The sequence below is a fragment of the Lepidochelys kempii genome, chromosome 10 (genome assembly GCF_965140265.1).
Source record: "Lepidochelys kempii isolate rLepKem1 chromosome 10, rLepKem1.hap2, whole genome shotgun sequence".
Classification (NCBI taxonomy): domain Eukaryota; kingdom Metazoa; phylum Chordata; order Testudines; family Cheloniidae; genus Lepidochelys; species Lepidochelys kempii.
Window position 1 is genome coordinate 61,106,925 of NC_133265.1, and position 17,771 is coordinate 61,124,695.

Consider the following 17,771-nt stretch of genomic DNA (forward strand, 5'->3'; position numbering starts at 1 on the left):
CTGGGCAGAAGTAGTCTTGACACATCAGTTGGCACCCTCAAGAGGGTTTCTGTGATCCAACCCATCACATCACACTGACTATATAAAAGTGTCTTTCAAATGCACACACTACAAGTCGTCCTATTCAGCTTGAGCTTTGGAAAATCCACAAGGCAATCTGCAGTAGCATGGCTGATGTACAGTTAGGTTGTGAAAAGGCATATTTCAACAAACTGAATGAAGTATGGAGAGCAGACAGTAAAAAAGAGGGAACAAAGGAATTTTCACTCCAAGGATGGAGGTAGAGATTTGAATAAAGTAAACAGACTCCAACTTTGGCCCAAAGCTTAAACCTACACAGACAAACTTGTTTACAGTGATTAGAGCTGGGTGAAAAATGCAAGCCTTAATTCCAAGTTTTAAATGAATTCATTCTAGCTCTGCTCAGACCTTTTTTGTGTCCTTTTCCCATGAACATATGAACAATTTACTTTAGTGATGGGCATCCATAGAATATTCATGCCAAATTGTTTATCTGATAATCCAAATAGGAATAAAGACGATACTGTGACATATCTGACCAATCACAAGCAAGCAACAAAAGTCCTGTCTTAGAATATTCACAATCAATCCATGAAGTAAAAAATTAACAATATTTGTTGAATAAATACAAATATTGATCTGCTTGTGGCTATTCTGTGGAGCAGAAAATAAGGCTACATTTCTTGAATAAATTGTCTACTGTGAATTACTCAATTCTAGTATTTTAATTTATGGGAGAAATTGGTATAAAGTTAATAGCTAGAATATTGTAATGAGGGCATAAACAAGTAAGGGGTGCCTAGCCATGACAGGGAGAATACTGTAGTTAGTTCTTACAAGTAGAGAAGTGGATTCTAGTCAAGGAAGACAGAGGAGAGGGGCTCTGGCAGCTTGTGTGCACAGGAATTTGGCTCCTTATCATTTCTTGGGTAGTCTTTAGTCTCCTGAAACTTTACACCTTAGAGAAAATAAAGCTTCTCTTTTATATGGACACATGGTACCCATATTATCCACCTCACATAGGAAAGTTATTCCTGGATAAAAAAAAAGAATAGTGCCAATATTTTACATATAAAAGGGAATATCCAGTAGAGATTATTTTTCTCTAGAATGGGGGGGGGGGGGGCAAGAGGAAGGGCAGAGATTAAACACTGCTATAATACAGTGTCAAGTATTTGCAATATCCTGAGTGGTTTGCAGAATTCTGTGGTGTTACTGATAAATGTTCTGAGGTTCTCTCATAATAAAGAAGATAATGTGTATCACCACTGTACATGGAGGTTCACCAGATAATATTATACTTGTTATTGTCATGTTTTGAATGACATTCTTAACAGAGGTAATGGACAGATATAACTCAAAACTGGATCTTTAAATTATTATAATTTGCTTCAATTTGGATGTATTTTCTGCAGAAATGCTAATATTATGTGGTTATATAAAGTGTTAGTAAATTATGAAAATATGGAAAGAGTAACAAATGTCACAAGAGCAAATACTATCTTAATATTTTTCATATACATGTAACAAAAATCTGCTAATATCAAATAATAACGTAACACCAGGCCTGACTAGAATATATTAAAACTATCATAAAAACAAAACCTTGCCTGAAATAAATTTCTCTTTCAGTTATATTTTCTAAAGTAAGTCAGAGATTTGATTTACTTTTCAGAATCCTCAATTGCCTTTGACAATAATAATTAAGTACATTGTATCATACTGTGGCATATAGCAATCCTGCTGAAAAATGGAAAGATACGGATATACTCCTTACTAGACACTAACAGGTAATACATTGTACTGAGTGGTCCTATACTCAGACTGATGTCATTGCCAGAAAACTGCAGCATCCAGCACAGCTGGCTTAACTGGCTGGTGAAAGATTCCCCCCAATGTGAGGGAGTCCTTGGGATATGTAACAAAGCTATAGTGGTTACAGCCCACCTCTTCTCCTGACCCCCAGTGGGGGTGGCATAGCCAAGGAAAGGAGGTATGGCCATGACATCTCAAACCCTGGCGATACCTAGCTGCAGGAAACACCGGTTGGGTTTGGGGCAGTCAGGCTTAAGTTAGAGTAGCCCTGAGGCTGCTCTAACTCATGCTGGAAACTCACCAATTCTCTGGGTGAACCTAGGATTACAGGATGGAAGGCCATAAAGGTAGTGTAAAACCAGGCACAGGTTATACACAGCCAAAGTTTGAGGTCTAATATTGAACTATAAATAAACTTTTGAATACTAAACAAAAATCAGACTAGTTTGCACTGTGTTAATGAAAGATAAGCCAAGAAGAGATTTCTCTCTCTGAAGTCTGTGAAACACATGGAAATAGCTCAGGAAAAATTAAAAACCACAGACAAAGTATATGAACACAGGCAGATTTTAGAAATTGATTTGCAAGGAAAGGAAGTTTTGAAATTAGGTAATAAGCAGTTCTAGTCAAAGGGGCTTTTTCTATGCACAGTAAAACTTTTTTCCTGATAGGGTTTGATTCTGGTATTTTATTATTTATTAACAATATTTTTATTATAACATATTAGTCTAATGCCTGCTGCCTTACCCAAACACACACACACACACAAACACTGGCCGTTACAGGAATATACTTTCCATATACATCATATTGATGAATGAGGTGACACCAACAAATATAAAGGCAATGTAACATTATATATATAGTTATCTAAACAACATTTAAACACATTTCATTAGAGTATCATTATTAAAAAGGAATTTGTTTTAATGGATTTTCCCAGCTTAGCTCTTCTTTATCTGTATATCCAGAGCACAAACCAAGAAACTTCTGTGCTGATATACTAAGTATAATGCATAGTAATATTTTCAAACCATCCCAAACTGCACATAGATTCTTGTCTTCACACACTAAAATCCATTCCCTTATCAGCTACCTACAATATCTGGGTCCAGTATTGAAATGTTACTACCTAATTTAGGGCAGCCATTTCTACATTTAAGAGTTCCAGTTGGTAATAGAACAGGTACATGGATACCTAAGCACTCATTTAGACTGGATCCCTTAGCTTAAGTACTTCAAGTTTGAAATTGGTCTCTTTAGTTGTTTGTGACAAAGTACACATGTGATGATGACCCTTCCCTGCAAGCCAGTGCGAAGACAGTTTCCCATCAGCTGCCAGGGGAATGCCCAGTATAAGCATATGATAATGTTTTCCTTGGCAAGACCAAGTTTTTCAGACACACCTCATGACCTCCTTTTGGGTCCCTTGTTCCTTATGTTGAATTGATTCTCACTCAGCAAGGCATTAAAGTCAAGACTTTCAAAGGCAAAAATAGTGGTCAGGCTCCTAACTCCTATTGACTAGCACTGAGAGTTAGGCACCTACCTGCCACCTGTGCCTTCGAAAAATCTACTCCTAAATGTCATTCTTTCAAAAATGAGGTCTCTTTTGCTGTACATTGCACAGGAAAATAGGTGTTTAAAAGAAAATTAAGAAGAATTTACTATCACAATGGCTATAATTATTTTAATTAATTTGCCCCAGTTCAATAAACAAAATTGATCAGTTCACCATTAGACTTGACTTTGGGTTGCTCATCCCCACATGAGGGAGTCATAACATAACCAAGATTTCAGTATCTATGTTGTCATTCCAACCAAAGATTTGCTAATTAATGCATTATAGAAGTGTGTGATGGGTACAACAAATCTTGACAGACGAAATAATCTCACTCAATAGCATGTCACAAAGTTAGCCAAAAAACTGTTGCATCTTTTATACTCACAAATAAAATTTTTCATCCCATACTGGATTCAAGTTTCCAAAGATAGTTTTAGTTCTCCGTTTGGTTTTGCCAACTTGTACTGTAACGTATGGATCACTTGAGCCTGTTTTATCCTTAGCTTGTAAACCCTGAGCACAAACCACTGCAACAAAAATGAAACAAACAGGTTTTACCCTGAAGCTTTCATTGCTAAGGACCACATGCAACCTCCCCCCCGGCCCCAAAAAAAACCAACCAAACAAAAAAAACACACAGTATAGGGAGTCTTGAAAAGAAAGGCTAATAGGAAACAAAGGAGTGCTGAAGAGAATATCATTTTAACTTCTGTTAGCTGGGGACTTGATGCAGAAATTATTGGGTGTGTTCCATGGCCTCTGTTATGCAGAAGGTTAAACTAGATGATGATAATGACCCCCTTTGCCCATAAAAACTATGAATCTAGCTAATGTGCAATAATCTAAAGATTAACTGCAGAGTTTATCTACTATACAGTGTGTATGATACAAGCCATGTATTTTCTGCAACACTGCACTGTAAGCAATGTAATGTTACAGTCTAATTCAAGTTCAAGTCTTATGATTCCCTGCACAGTAGGAAAAGCTTTCAAAGCTAAGAAAGGAGTTTTGCTTGTAATGGCAGAACTTTTGTCATGAGTTTTGGAACTAAACATGGATATCCTTAATGAGCACTTCACCCTATCGGTCCTCCTTGGCATACTTGGGACTAAAATAGTGTAATACTATATACAATACTCAGCCAGTCAAAAGCCTTCAGTCACAATGGAGAGACTGCATTCAAGGAAATTAACTGCAACTGTCATTAGCCATGTATGTTGTAGCCATATTAGTCCCAGGATATTAGAGTGACAAGGTGGATGAGGTAATCTTTTATTGGATCAACTTTTGTTGGTGGAAAAGACAAGTTTCAAACTACACAGTATTCTGCTTCTGTGTACTCAAAAGCTTGTCTTTCACCAACAGAAGATATTACCTCACCCACCTTGTCTCTCCATGAGCTGTGTAAACATTTCAGAGTTTATGATGGCTAATGTATATAGACTCTGCAGTAAATATAAATACATATCACTCGCTTTTCCCTCATAATTCATAAACACTGGAAACCTCTCATTTGAATGCAAAATTGTCAAAAAACAGAATAACCTGCAGCTGAAAAACTTGTCATGGCTGCTAACATCAGTAGAGATTTGTTTTATTATTTTGACCACTTTGTTTAAAATATCTTGATGGTACCATTTGGTTAACATATCCTGCTGTCAATCCCATGGGATAATGAAGCTCACTGTGTACTCAGAAAAGTGACTGTATAAAAATGGCACTTTCTGAGCCAGCAGATCTGCTCCCTGTGTGTGTTCAGAGTCAAATCTGATGACTTATGAAAAAAAGTAAGTTTTCATTACTGTCAGCCCTGTAGAACACCACAGCTCTGGGGATTCAACTGCATTTGCTTCTGCTAGGCACTTCACTGTTAGCAGAAAGGGCACTTTTCAAAGTCACAAATGGCAAGCGGGCACCCAACTCCCACTGACTGTCAAAGAAGTCACATGCCAGGGTGCCCTTGGAAAATCTCCCCTGGAATGAACTAAATTCCAGTTGCAAGGTCACCTTCATCTGAAGAAGTAGGGTTTTTACCCACAAAAGCTTATGCCCAAATAAATCTGTTAATTTTTAAGGTGCCACAAGACTCCTCATTGTTTTTGTGGATACAGACTAACACTGCTACCCCTCTGATACAGGGTCACCTGTGTAACCCACTTCTGTCCTCAGTTAGACCTGTGCAATCACACTGAACATAAGAGACTTGCACAGGTAAACCTAAGAGCATAAACTGAGGGTAATGGGGCTACACAGCAGTCACTGAGGGGAGGATTTGGACTGCGTATCAGAGGGGAGCCTTTGTTTCTGGTGATGATTCATGAGCCACAAAGAACTCTCTTGGATTCTCAAATCAGGTTCATTGTTTAGGGCTGGCAGGTAGGGAAAACAACAGCATTCATCTTCTTACTTGCAAATTGAGTAAATTTGAAGAGGGAATAACTGAGGCATAATAAAGGTGGATTTACACAATGCACCATTTTACAAAGTAATTTTGCCAAGTAGAATCATACTTTAAAGGGCAAATGCTGCTGGCATTCTCTGTAGCATGGTATGAGACCAAACAATGGAAAATCCAGAGCAGACATGATACACAGCTTACTTGAGGTGCTGCTATGCTGCTGCTGATCAGAAGCCAGAGAAGATTCTGAAATACCTCAACAAGCCTGCCTGTTGTGGGTGCATTGGAGCATGGCTAGGGGAAAACAGTTCAAAAGAAGAATATAGGGCAAGACTCCATTCTTATGGAAGGGAGAGAAGACAATGCCAGGTTGTTGAACCTGGGAAAGAGGTATCCAGAGTTTTGTGGCTTGGGACTGAAGCTAAATAATTTCCTTGCAAAGAGGTACACAGTGAATTACACTGTAGTAACACTGAGTAATGAAACACAAACTCCCAGGTGGGGGTACATGTCTACCCTTCCTATTCCAAATTATTAGAAGCACTTGAGTCTGCCCTCTGCACTTTGCAGGAGCGGAAAGGTGGCTATTCTATTTCCAAACCAATTAACCTATTTTGTTTCAGTTTCTCCATCTGAAAATGGGGATAAGAAGTTTCTCTCACCACACAGAGTGGTAGGGCTAAATCCATTAATGCTGTAAGCTCTTTGAGATCCTGAGATGGAAGGTGCTATACAAGTGTAAGACATTGTTATGGGTTTGTAGGATGCCTAGCAGGATGTAGTGCATGTCCATGAGTGAGAATCTTAGGTTCCACAACAAAAACAATAAGAAAACAACAATATCATGAGAATAATGCTGTTACCCTTCCACAAACATTTGTATAATGTGAGTCTCTGTATAGTGGATGTGCAAAGCCACAGCTGTATACACAGAGGGCTGTGCTGCAGTTCCAGCGACCCAGCAGAAGCAAGATATCTAAAAAAGGTTTGTTGTCCACTTTTCTGGCTCAGTAAGTCTCCTCCTGCATTTCTGCCTAGCTTCTACTTTCTCCTCCCAGCCTGGACCACTTAACCTCTGTCTCTCCTCATCCCATTATTCTCCTGGCTGCCTTTAACCACCCTGGTCTGCTCCCCAGTATCTGGGGCCTGATTCCCAGCTCTCTGAAGTCAGAATCTTTCTACTGATTGCAATGGGCTCTGGATCAGGCCCCAGGTCAGGATGCATCCTGTCCTCTCCAGGCAGATATGACTAGAGCTTTGCTGTCTTCAGGCAGGTCTCTCGGGCTCCATTCACACAAGTTCCAAACAAGGAAAGGAACCATCAAGAAAAGATGCCTCTCTTTTCCTTTGGGGGGTTCTAGTTCTGTGACCTGGTGTGTCAATTAGGGAACATTCATCTAATGGCCCTGATTCTACACCATTAAAGTTCATAGGAGTTTTGCCACTGACATCAATGAGAGTAGGATCAAGCCCTTAATGGCTAAACTAGTTTTGTACCATCTGGTGCAGCTATTTTTGTATCTATCATATCATCCTACACTGTGGGTAAAGTATGAATGGATTCACTTATTTCCTCAGTAGCACATTAAGATAATTTCACATCTCTATGCTGGCTGTGCAGTTCCACTTAATTCACAGGCATAAACAGTAATAAGGACAGTGCTGTAAGACACAGGAATATGCATGTGTTTGGATCTTTGATCCACTGAAAAAATACAATATGTGCTCAGAATACTATTGAAGGTATATTGCGAACTACATTAGAAAAACCCACCATATTGCGTGTAAAGAACATCGATCACATGGGACTAAATTAAGCACAGAAGTCTGCAAGTTGATCAATGGGTAAAAAAAAAAAAAAATTATACCTGTTCACTAACACATGCATTAATGCTTAACAGAAAGCAAAACTTGTTTTCTTTTATTGTATTCACAAGTGAGTGGTGAAAGCTGGAAGGGGTTTTAAAGCTTATCTTCTGATCCCCTATGACAGTACATCAAAATCTTGGAGAAGAAGGCAATGCATAATTCACTTTTAAAATCAGAAAATGGATTAGTTTTAATGACATTAAAGTTAAATTAAATTAATGTTCAATCTAATCAAATTCAAGGGCATTTAATGTTTCACATCACTAATTTTTAATTCTTTACACTTGTAGTGAAGTTATTTCATGCAGTAGTACCATATGCAAGGTGGTCAGTTTGTGCAACCACCTATATTTAAGTTTCCTGTGCTGACATTTGAATTCAGAAACTAAAAGATATAAGCAATAAATTCCTGAGCTTTAACACAAAATGGGAATCTTTGTGAGAAGCTGGCCAAATTCAAAGGTGAAGAACAGTTAACAGTTTTGAGCAGATGTGTTAGATAAATATCGTTTAACTGGAACACAATCTTACTCAAACAAAAAATGGATGGGGACTCTCATACCAAAGGAGTTGGAATTGTTAGTTTCTTCGCATTTCAGTCATTAAAAACACATCTAGGAGATCAACTATAACCCTTGAAATTGATCAATACTAGCAAAATCTCAAGCACAGGAGGTGCTGATAGGAGGCAGAACAGATGAAAAAAGAACAGTTAGTTATCTTCCCATCCTAAAATAGAAGGAGTTATTTATGTCTGAAGGAAATATACATTTATTTTACTGACACCGTCTATTCAGAGTAAAGGATTTGCCATGACTATCACTCAAGCTTCCAGTTAAGAGGTTATTGAACCAATCATTTATAGATACCCTGAGATAAAATTTAACACGGAATTTCATCTTGGAGTCTATGAACACTAACTTGTAGCAATAGGACTGGGGATGAAAGAGCTTCTTTCAACTAGAGAACTTTTCAATATGAAAAAAAAATCTCTCACCTCTGATGGTTATTTTTGCTGACCACTTGGATGTCCCATCCAACACACTCTGTTTTGCTGCCTTTGTGTATTGCACAAAATCTTCTTTGGAAATCTGGAACATTTCCTGGATCACTTCAAATACCTCTGGTCTATTTCTCTCCCTAATCTTCATTCTTTCCTTCATAGCAGTAATAATATTCTGGGTCTTATCTTCTGCACCATGTTTAGAACTCTTCTCTACAGCTCCTGAGTTTTAAAATAAATGAAGTGATCGATGTATTCAAAGAAACATTGGAGCAAGTGACTTATCACATCATCATGTTTGGTTTTCACTTCTATAACCTCTAGCCAATATTAGGTACAATGCTGGAGTACAGCTCTTCCAAATATTATAAACTAGAAACCAAGGTGCCATCCCACAACAGAAAAAGCATTTGGGAACTGCTGTGCCATCCACTGGGATGTAATTCTCTATACTGAAGGTTAGGATTGTAATTTTACCTGAGATTATACTGCTAGTATTGCAAAATATGAAATACTCATGTGATGAATGAGTCTTAAGTGGCCTCTATAATTGAGAAAGAATGTATGTCAAATGACTCTGTGGTAGGGAAGTTGTCTGTCTATATTGAGTTTTCAGGATCTGACCCTGTCCGAAAAACATTGCTCTTTCGGATACTTCCTTTCTGAGCACTTAATATAACAACATTTATATTTCCTTTTTTTGTATAGTTTCCTTAGCGAATGAGTAAAATTCTACTTGCTAGGTAAACTGATAAAAGAAGCTAGAAGGAATTCCATGCTGAATGGGAAACCCTGATTTTCAAGGCACAGACTATTTGGTGTATTACAGTTGCCAAATATTATAGCATTGCATGACAATTATAAATTTAAGACAGTCACTGTTTCCCATTACAAACCCCTTTTATCAGAGAGCTGATAACTTGACCAAGAAATATGAACTGTTTCAGATGCTTTCAGGACAACTCAGGAGGTAAATCCCAGAGTTTGCAGGTACTGTATACACTGGAGTAAATTTCTCCTCATCCCCTCATGGCAGAGCATTTCCACAAGACCATATCCAAAAGCCACATAAGTCAGGCATCATAGGCAAAATCCATTCCACCAACACAGAGCCTAAGTGCTTAGACCCTCAGGGCTGCTCTAACTCCCCCTCCCAAGAACTAGCACAGGAAGCCCAAACTAGGATCACTGGAGGGCAGCACACTCTGGTCACATCTCCTTCCAACTAAGTAGGTCACTGGAAAGCTCAGTACTCCATGAGCAGAAGCGGGGCGAGCTGGTTTCATGTTAACTCTCCTGCTGGCTCTAAGCCAGCTTTCCATCCCCTTGGGCCTCTGAAATAGTGGCCAATATCCGGCCCTTGTTGATTAAATTCTGGTTGCAATTGGGTAGATAACTCAGGGTATGTACCAATGGGACAATTTAGAGACATTTTGCAAAGAATGCTGCTCTAGGAGAGCAGAGGGAAAGATGGTTTGGGGGTAAAGAAGGGGTACAGAACCTTGAATTTTTTAATAAAAAACAAATCAAAGGATTGTTATTAACCATCACACTCAGAAACAAGGGGACTCTACATTATTCTGTTCTCAGCTGTCACAGTAACCAGGTGCCAGCTTCAAAACAGAGATGTGCGATCTTCCCCCAGGATGGGATAGCAAACTGAAGACATGTCAGTACATGCATATGTCAAAATAGGAGAAAGTTCTTTATTAAGAGTAGTGAAGGGGAAAGATAGATAAGAAACATATTGCTTTGTTTCAACTGTCTGTAACTCCTGGATGGAAACCTAATGATGGACCATAGGTGTCATGGGGCCAGTTCTGGGAAAGAGCCCACCTGTGCCCTGTTTAGCTATCACATAGTACTCGTCCATAACTAGCACAGAAATGTAACATTACACTAAGCTTTGTTTACATTGCTACTAGTAAACATCAATGTCAAGAAAAGTTAAAGGAAGAAAGCTGAACACTAAAGCTGAATTGAGGCACAGTTCTCTGAGAGGGTGGCATGGAGCTGCTCCTTCCAACAGGAGCCCCTAGAGACATTCCATCTCAGGGAGGAGACAGGCTATGTCCTCAAGCTCCCCAGCACGCAGGGACAGAGCTCCCAATGCCATACCCCTTTGGAGGGTGCAGCATAACTCCTCCAGTTCTGCTAGCCAATGTAGAGGGGTGAGCATGGTTCTACCTCTTCGCTGTCTCCTTGCTCATGTCTTGCACTCCACTATAGTATAGGGACATGGATGGGCCCTACTGAGGCAGAGAACTAAAAAGGACTCCTTGCATCTTCCACTGCCTTCCTGTTTTGGGCTCCTGGGGAGCAGCAGGGCACAATGTGACCCAAAGTGCTTAAACCAGAGCCTAAGGAAGTTCCTTTCTCTAACACAACTCCCATTACTGTTCATTTCCCAAACTGTAGGTGGGTGGCAGAAAAGACCAAAGGATAGTGCCTATTCGATTGCAAAAACAACGAGAAGTCCTTGTGGCACCTTACAGACTAACAAATTTATTTGGGCATAAGCTTTCATGGGCTATAATCCACTTCATCAAATGCATGGAGTGAAAAATACAGTTCATGAAAAAAGGAGAGTTGCCTTTCCAAGTTGGGGGGAGGGGGGAGCAGTGCTAATGAGGCCAATTCAATCAGGGTGGATGTGGTCCATTCCCAACAGTTGACAAGATGGTGTGAAACCTACCCATGTGATTGTAATTTATATACAGCATATGTGTAGGGCAGGGCTCGCGCTATTCTACAATCAGTGAAAGTGGCCGAGGAAGGAAACGGAATATTAGGAGGAGCAAAGCTTTCAGCATCTCTTTGTTCAGGTGACTTGGTTAGCAGGCAGGGACATTTGCTGGTTTGCTTACAGCAGCAAAACCACTAGAGCTGCCCCAGTACATAAAAGAGACACGTGCCAAAAGAGAGTCACAAGGCTGGGGAAGGCATCATTAAAAGTTCTTCACAGCTGAAGGCTGAACTTGTAATTCATGAATGGAGAATTTACAGGGCTTTCAAGATATTTATTTTTCTAAATATATTCACTGATCACTGTGGCACTTCAGAGCTAACTATGCTGTTGTAAAGTCCTCTCCTTTCTGTCTAATGAAAGCATTGTTGAGAGGCAGCCCCATCACTGCATATTGTACTTGAGTAACATAGTGTTTTAGGTGTCCGATAACGAATTGGTTTATTTCTCGGCTCAGAGTAGGGTGCGAGGTTGAGGACGAGGAAGGAAACATAGCTCTGAGGAGAGCATGCGAAAGTGGGGCGTGGCAGAACACCACCAGAAACAGGTGGTCAATGCTATGTTAAAAATGATAGCAGCAGAGAAGGGAGGTAGCTGGGATCACTGAACAAGATATACCACAGGTGTGCATGCCATATGGAGACTGTCAAGAACAGCAAGATGACAGAGCAATACAAAGAAGATTTTCTAACCAATGAAACAGTGATGTGATAGACATCACTTTTTTCACGACAGGTCCTGTGGGAATAGATGCTACTGATTGTTGATTCATACTATTGAAATCTGTGGACCAATTCTGCAGTTACTCATTCCTTATTAAGTAAAGACTAGCTTTGATTCCAGTGGGAGATTTGCCTGAGTTAGAATGATAGTGCAGAAATACATAGCCAGGGTCCAATTCTGACATCTATCCCAGTCTACATTTATTTAAAATGTTGCTTTCTGCACTCTCCACCTGAGATGCTTTTTTTTTTCCTTCTTCTTCTTCTCATGAGGGTCCCAAGAGGGAGTAACTTATATAACCTTACAACAGCTGACTTCAGTACAACACAGGCAGTATAATGGAGAACACTCAGTCTAACGCTGCTGGCAACAGCGAGTTGCTATTTCAGTTCATTTATACTGACATGGCTGCTTAAAATAAAGGATTAAAAGTTTATCAAAACCAGAAAATGTGGGTGCCTATTTAATGAAGCAAGTAATTTATTCAGGCTTTTTATAGCCACAATCCACAAACCTCTCCTCCATAGCCAGTTTTAGCTCTAGGCACTTTGAAATTCATACGCTGGCTGGAGCAAAAGGAATGGTTGCAGTCTGCATTGGATAAAGGAAAACAATGAATATGAGGGAGCCAAGTTATGAGCACATTTATAAAACGTAGCAAAATAAGTGTATTTTGTACAGAGATCTATCATACAGCTGTGTGCACTTCTCTTAAAAGCCACCTAATCCCGGCTCTATGCCAGCTGGGGAGACCTGTCCATTTCCCATGCTGCAAGATTGAGTGCATTACTAAAAGTATACTGGAAGCCCTTACAATTGTGCCATTTTTGCCTGAGTTAAATAGATGAGGTTATGTTAGAATACACTATACAACATAATTAGTATAAGAAAAAACTTCTAGAACATTGCAAATAAAGATGTCACATTATTTAGTTACCTAGGGCAATAGGATAGTTTGTAAGAATAATCACTGTGTGCAAATATTGTTAGAAATATATTCCACATAACAAACAGTCAGATTGTTGGCCTTGATAAGGCAGCTTTTTATGTTCAATGCTTTGTAGCTGGGTTTGTTTGTTTTTTCTATTACTGATCTTTGGTGATCAGGTCTTCTGGCATCTAAACTGGCCTTCTGCCTTAAGGAACTCTTTCAGTATTTACTATAGATGAGGGCAGCAGAATCATCAGGACTATTAGCAGCTGTAGAGCACTTTTACATTTCCAAGCACTGTGCGAACATTATCTAATTAGCCTTCCTCACACAATTCCTGTGGGGGTACATGGAGGTACTGAAGGTATTATTATTCCCTTTTTACACTGGGTGAAACTAAAACACAGTGAGGTTAAGTGACTTGCTCTGCAATTAGAATTTGAGAGTTCCAGCTCTGTGCTTAATCTGCTGGAGTATAATCCCTTTTCCGTGATGCCATCAGGCACTACTATTTTGCTTTGATGGCATTTTTCTTTAAAGCTCTCTCAGGTTGTCATGACTCAAGAAGAGGCTCTCTGTCCGACAGCACTGAAAGGGTCTTCTATCAGCATGCGGACTTCATTGGAAGCTTATAGAATCTTTTGAGCCAATCATCTTTTTTTTATTATTATTATTTATATTGTGCCTGAACAATGCTAGGCACTTTACAGAGCAGCAAAGACACAGATATTTATGGCCATATGGGAGGCATGGCTTGATCCACTGCACAAGATTGGAAAGGCAATGGATGAGGCAAGAGTGGAATGCTGGAGGCGGAATTCCATGGGGTATATAACACAGTAGCATAATCTTCTATGGCTTCTGTATCTTGAGAATCCCTGAGAATCTCTGTGCCTGGTACTGACAAACAGGTAGTTTTTGAACGATGAAGACAAATTCCAGTGAGCAAAGATTTCAAACTGAAAAAGGAGACATGCACACAAAGGTTAAGTGCCAATACAAAACAAATACCAGCTGGAGAGACCTCAAGCGATTTCCAGTTGTATGGAGAGGTGAAAGATGACTGTTGAAATGCTTCAACAATGTGATAAATACAGTAACTTTGACCTTACATGCCTTTTTGCTAGACATCAGAAAAGCAACATGCTTCATTTTCCATCATTGCCTTTCATTAATAAGTACAGACTGAGGAAATTATGCTGTAATAATAAATCATGGATACATTCAATGTGGCAGTAGTGGGTCACTATCAAAATTCATGCTTATTTTCCAGGCAATACAGATAAAATTGGAAATATGCATTAACTAATACAAGATACAATTGCCAAACTGTATGGCATAATTTAATGAAACTATTCTTATATCCTGTAATACGGCCAATCCATCAACAGCCTTGTCTGTGCATTATTGATTAGAGTCATTTAGACAATACAGTGGCCTATATTGTACAATAAAATTAACAAAGCCCTCTTACCCAAGGACTGATCCAAACAACTTAGCGAAGATTTCTGACTTAATACCATACCTACTTCTGAAAGCAGCATCTTGGTGAAAATGAGCGGCTTAATAAATAGAGCACTGATTTTATTGTTTAACCTCAGTCTAGGACCATCTTGGAATACTGACCCAATTGAGCTTGTTATCTGAACTCATTTCTAGCGGACAGCAATCTGCACTTAAAACCAAATTGTAGCTGCTCGAAAGACAATCCATCATAGCAATCACCAGATTGCTAGCCAGACAGATTGTCTGGTGGGGTGTTAAAGAGAGACAATGGGCCAGATTTCCAGATTATGTACATGGCTGTGGCTCCACCGAGGTCAAAAAAGGAAAGGCCAGAGCCTTGGCTGATTTAATACTGCTAATTGCAGCCCTCTCTCTCTCACACACACCCAAGGGCAAAAAACAGCATGGAATTCAGAAAGATATTTAAAATTTTCTTTGCTGGCTGATTCCATGTCAGTGATGAAACTTTAAAATTTCTTTTCAATAAAAGACATTGTGTAAGGACCTAATTTTCAAACACAGGTGGCATAGTAGAATCCAAAGCCTGCATTTGAGTACTCAGATCTACACGTGGGCAGCCAAAATTGATATTTGGCCACTTAAAGCACCCAAAAGTGTGATCTGGGGGCCCAAAAATATTAAAGACTGGATCCCTTAAGTGGATTTAAGTTTTATATCTATAGCTTAAATTGTAGATGTTTGCTTGATCAAAACGGCCTGTGCCTCACCTCAGAGAGGAAGCAGAGAAACCAAAGGGGAACACCCTTTATCTCAGATGCGTGGGCCCATGTTAGGTTTGTAACTTTGCCAAGTGCTCAGATAGCCTGGTGATATGTGTGGCATAAGTATCAACTGAACATTAGGTCCCAGGATGATGCAGTGGCAAAACAAAAGCAACAACAACACCCCTCACTAACATGGTCCTTGGATGTGTCAAGAAGGAGTGAGTAGGTGTCATTACCTCTCTATACATATATGGCACTGGTGAGACCTGCGTTGGAATACCATGTCCAGCTCTCGCATCCACACGTTTAAAAAGATGTTGGAAAACTGGAGAGGGTTTAGCAAAGAGCCCAAAGAATGACTTGCAGTCTGAAAAACATGCCTTCCAATAACAATGGGAGACTAAAGGAGCTCACTCTAATTAGCTATTAAAAAGGTTAAGAGGCATCTTGATCAGGGTTCACAATTACCTACACAGGGAGAAGATTTCTGATAGTAGAGGGCTCTTTAATCTAGCAGACAAAGGCATAAGAGAAAATGGCTGGAAATTGAACTCAGTAAAGCTTAGATAGTGATGGCAATTAACTACTGGAACAGCATACCAACTCTCCATTGAAAATCAATGATATTTGCGCTCTTAAGTCACTTAGGTGCACTTGGAAATGCTACACTGTATGGCCCGTATTGTATCTCATGGGAGATGGTGCCTTCTGACCTTAAAATCTATTAAATAGAAGGACAGATATACAGATTGACAGTGTACGTAAAAAAACAAGTCCATTATTATTATATCTACAATCTAATTCTAGCAGTTTGTACCATGTGTAAATGTTAAAAACAAGTATACCAAATGTTTGTGCATATGTAGTTGTGGTGTTAACATTTGTTAGAGCAATTATACCTAAAAGTCAAGCCAAAAAATATTTTTGAACCTTTAAATTCAAAATTTATTTCAAACTGTAAACAATTATTAAACGAAGAAACAAAGTATTAGATTTCAGTGGATCCACACTAGGGATGTGTTTGGCCTACTAGCAACTACAAGTAACAGTCCAGATTCAGGGGTGAGGTCTGAAGTGGTGTATGTTGATAAATGAGTGTAAAATAGCAGAACTGGATCTAAAGGATGTATGCACAGAGGTACTTCAATAGCGGTATCTACTAGGTAAAACTACAAGCAGCTGGGTATAAGAAAGTGTAAGTTTAAGTAGGAGCACCCCCCCACCCCTCCTCGCACACACACGTACACAGGGCTCAATACTGCCAGATACTGATAACTCAGGCCATGTGTGGCAAAATACCTTGTTTGTCTCAGTAGGGTCAGTCCTTTTTAGCCTTGGAGACTCAGGATTGGGGCAAGGCAAATCCTTACAGGTGGCATGGGGTCCTGCTACTCATCTCCTCAGTCAGTCCCTTGTGCTTGTTTTCCTTCCCTTCTGGGGAGCAAGTGTAGCCTCCCTACTGGGAAGGTCTGGTGTCTTGCTGCAAACAGCCTATTAGCAGCTTCCCCACACCTCTCACTCTCCCCCTCCTACTACCCAGGGGAGGGTTTAAAAAGGTCCCAAGTAGTTGGAGTCAGCTGAACCTAATTGGTTCCCTAGCAACCCCTTTTCCAGCTGAACCCTATTGCCCCCTGGTTCTCTCTCCTCAGTGGATAGGGAGGGGCCTTTTAATCCCCTGGGACTAATTACAACACCCCTTTTGTAGTTATTTGTCCTGGGTTTAATACACATGATACAGAAAAAGCATTTAAACATATGCTTAACTTCAAGCACACAAATAGCCTAATTGACTTCAATTTCCTACCATGTATAGTGACAGGAAATTTGTTTAGTTCTTAAGTAGCGTCTCAAGGAAAAGTCTCTGTGCCTCTCTCCTTACCGAGTTCTCTCTGTGGTACTGTGGATCAAGTGGGTAAAAACTGCAGGAGGATGATTACCCTCAATATCTGGGGACAATAGCTGGGTCACTATTACAAGATGATCCTAGATCCCTCTTTACACCCTCTGAATTTAATCTGCCTGCAATTGGGAAGAAAGGGCTTCTTTGAACTATGACTCTCTCAAACAGCAGAAAGTCACTTCTCACAGCTTCTCCAAGGCACCTCAGCCAGCCCCCAATTGCCAGTGTACTGATTTCTATATGCCTGGGAACAAATGAACTCAAGCATTGCTCGCTCCATTAGAAATGGACCCAAAAGACAGAAAGTTCAAGTCTGAATTCACTCAAGATTAGGGATGTCTGGATTTGAGTTATCACTGTATAATATTAATATTATTCTATGTAGTGCTGTAGAATAGGTGAACATGCCAAAGAAATTAAGCTTGTCATATCAAGCTTCCAGGCCAAAACTGAGTCCTCGCAGTATAATTCAGAACAGGTACAGAATGTCCAGAGTGGTCATGACTGCTGGGTGCTTTATGGAAGAAGACAGATTATTAGACAACGTTTGGTAAGAGGAGGAAGGAACCT

The 17,771-nt window shown here is 39.7% G+C and overlaps 1 protein-coding gene across 4 annotated transcripts in view; it reads right to left on the reverse strand.

Moving 5' to 3' along the window:
- The window catches only part of UNC13C (unc-13 homolog C), a 427,801-nt gene that overhangs the window by 271,210 nt on the left and 138,820 nt on the right, over positions 1 to 17,771 (reverse strand). For all 4 annotated transcript variants that reach the window (XM_073303829.1, XM_073303827.1, XM_073303826.1 and 1 more), the window contains exons 8-9: positions 8,665 to 8,892; positions 3,786 to 3,927 (exon numbers count right to left, since the gene is read on the reverse strand). In XM_073303829.1, coding sequence (XP_073159930.1) covers positions 3,786 to 3,927; positions 8,665 to 8,892 — 370 coding nt within the window. The remainder of the gene's footprint in view (positions 1 to 3,785; positions 3,928 to 8,664; positions 8,893 to 17,771) is intronic.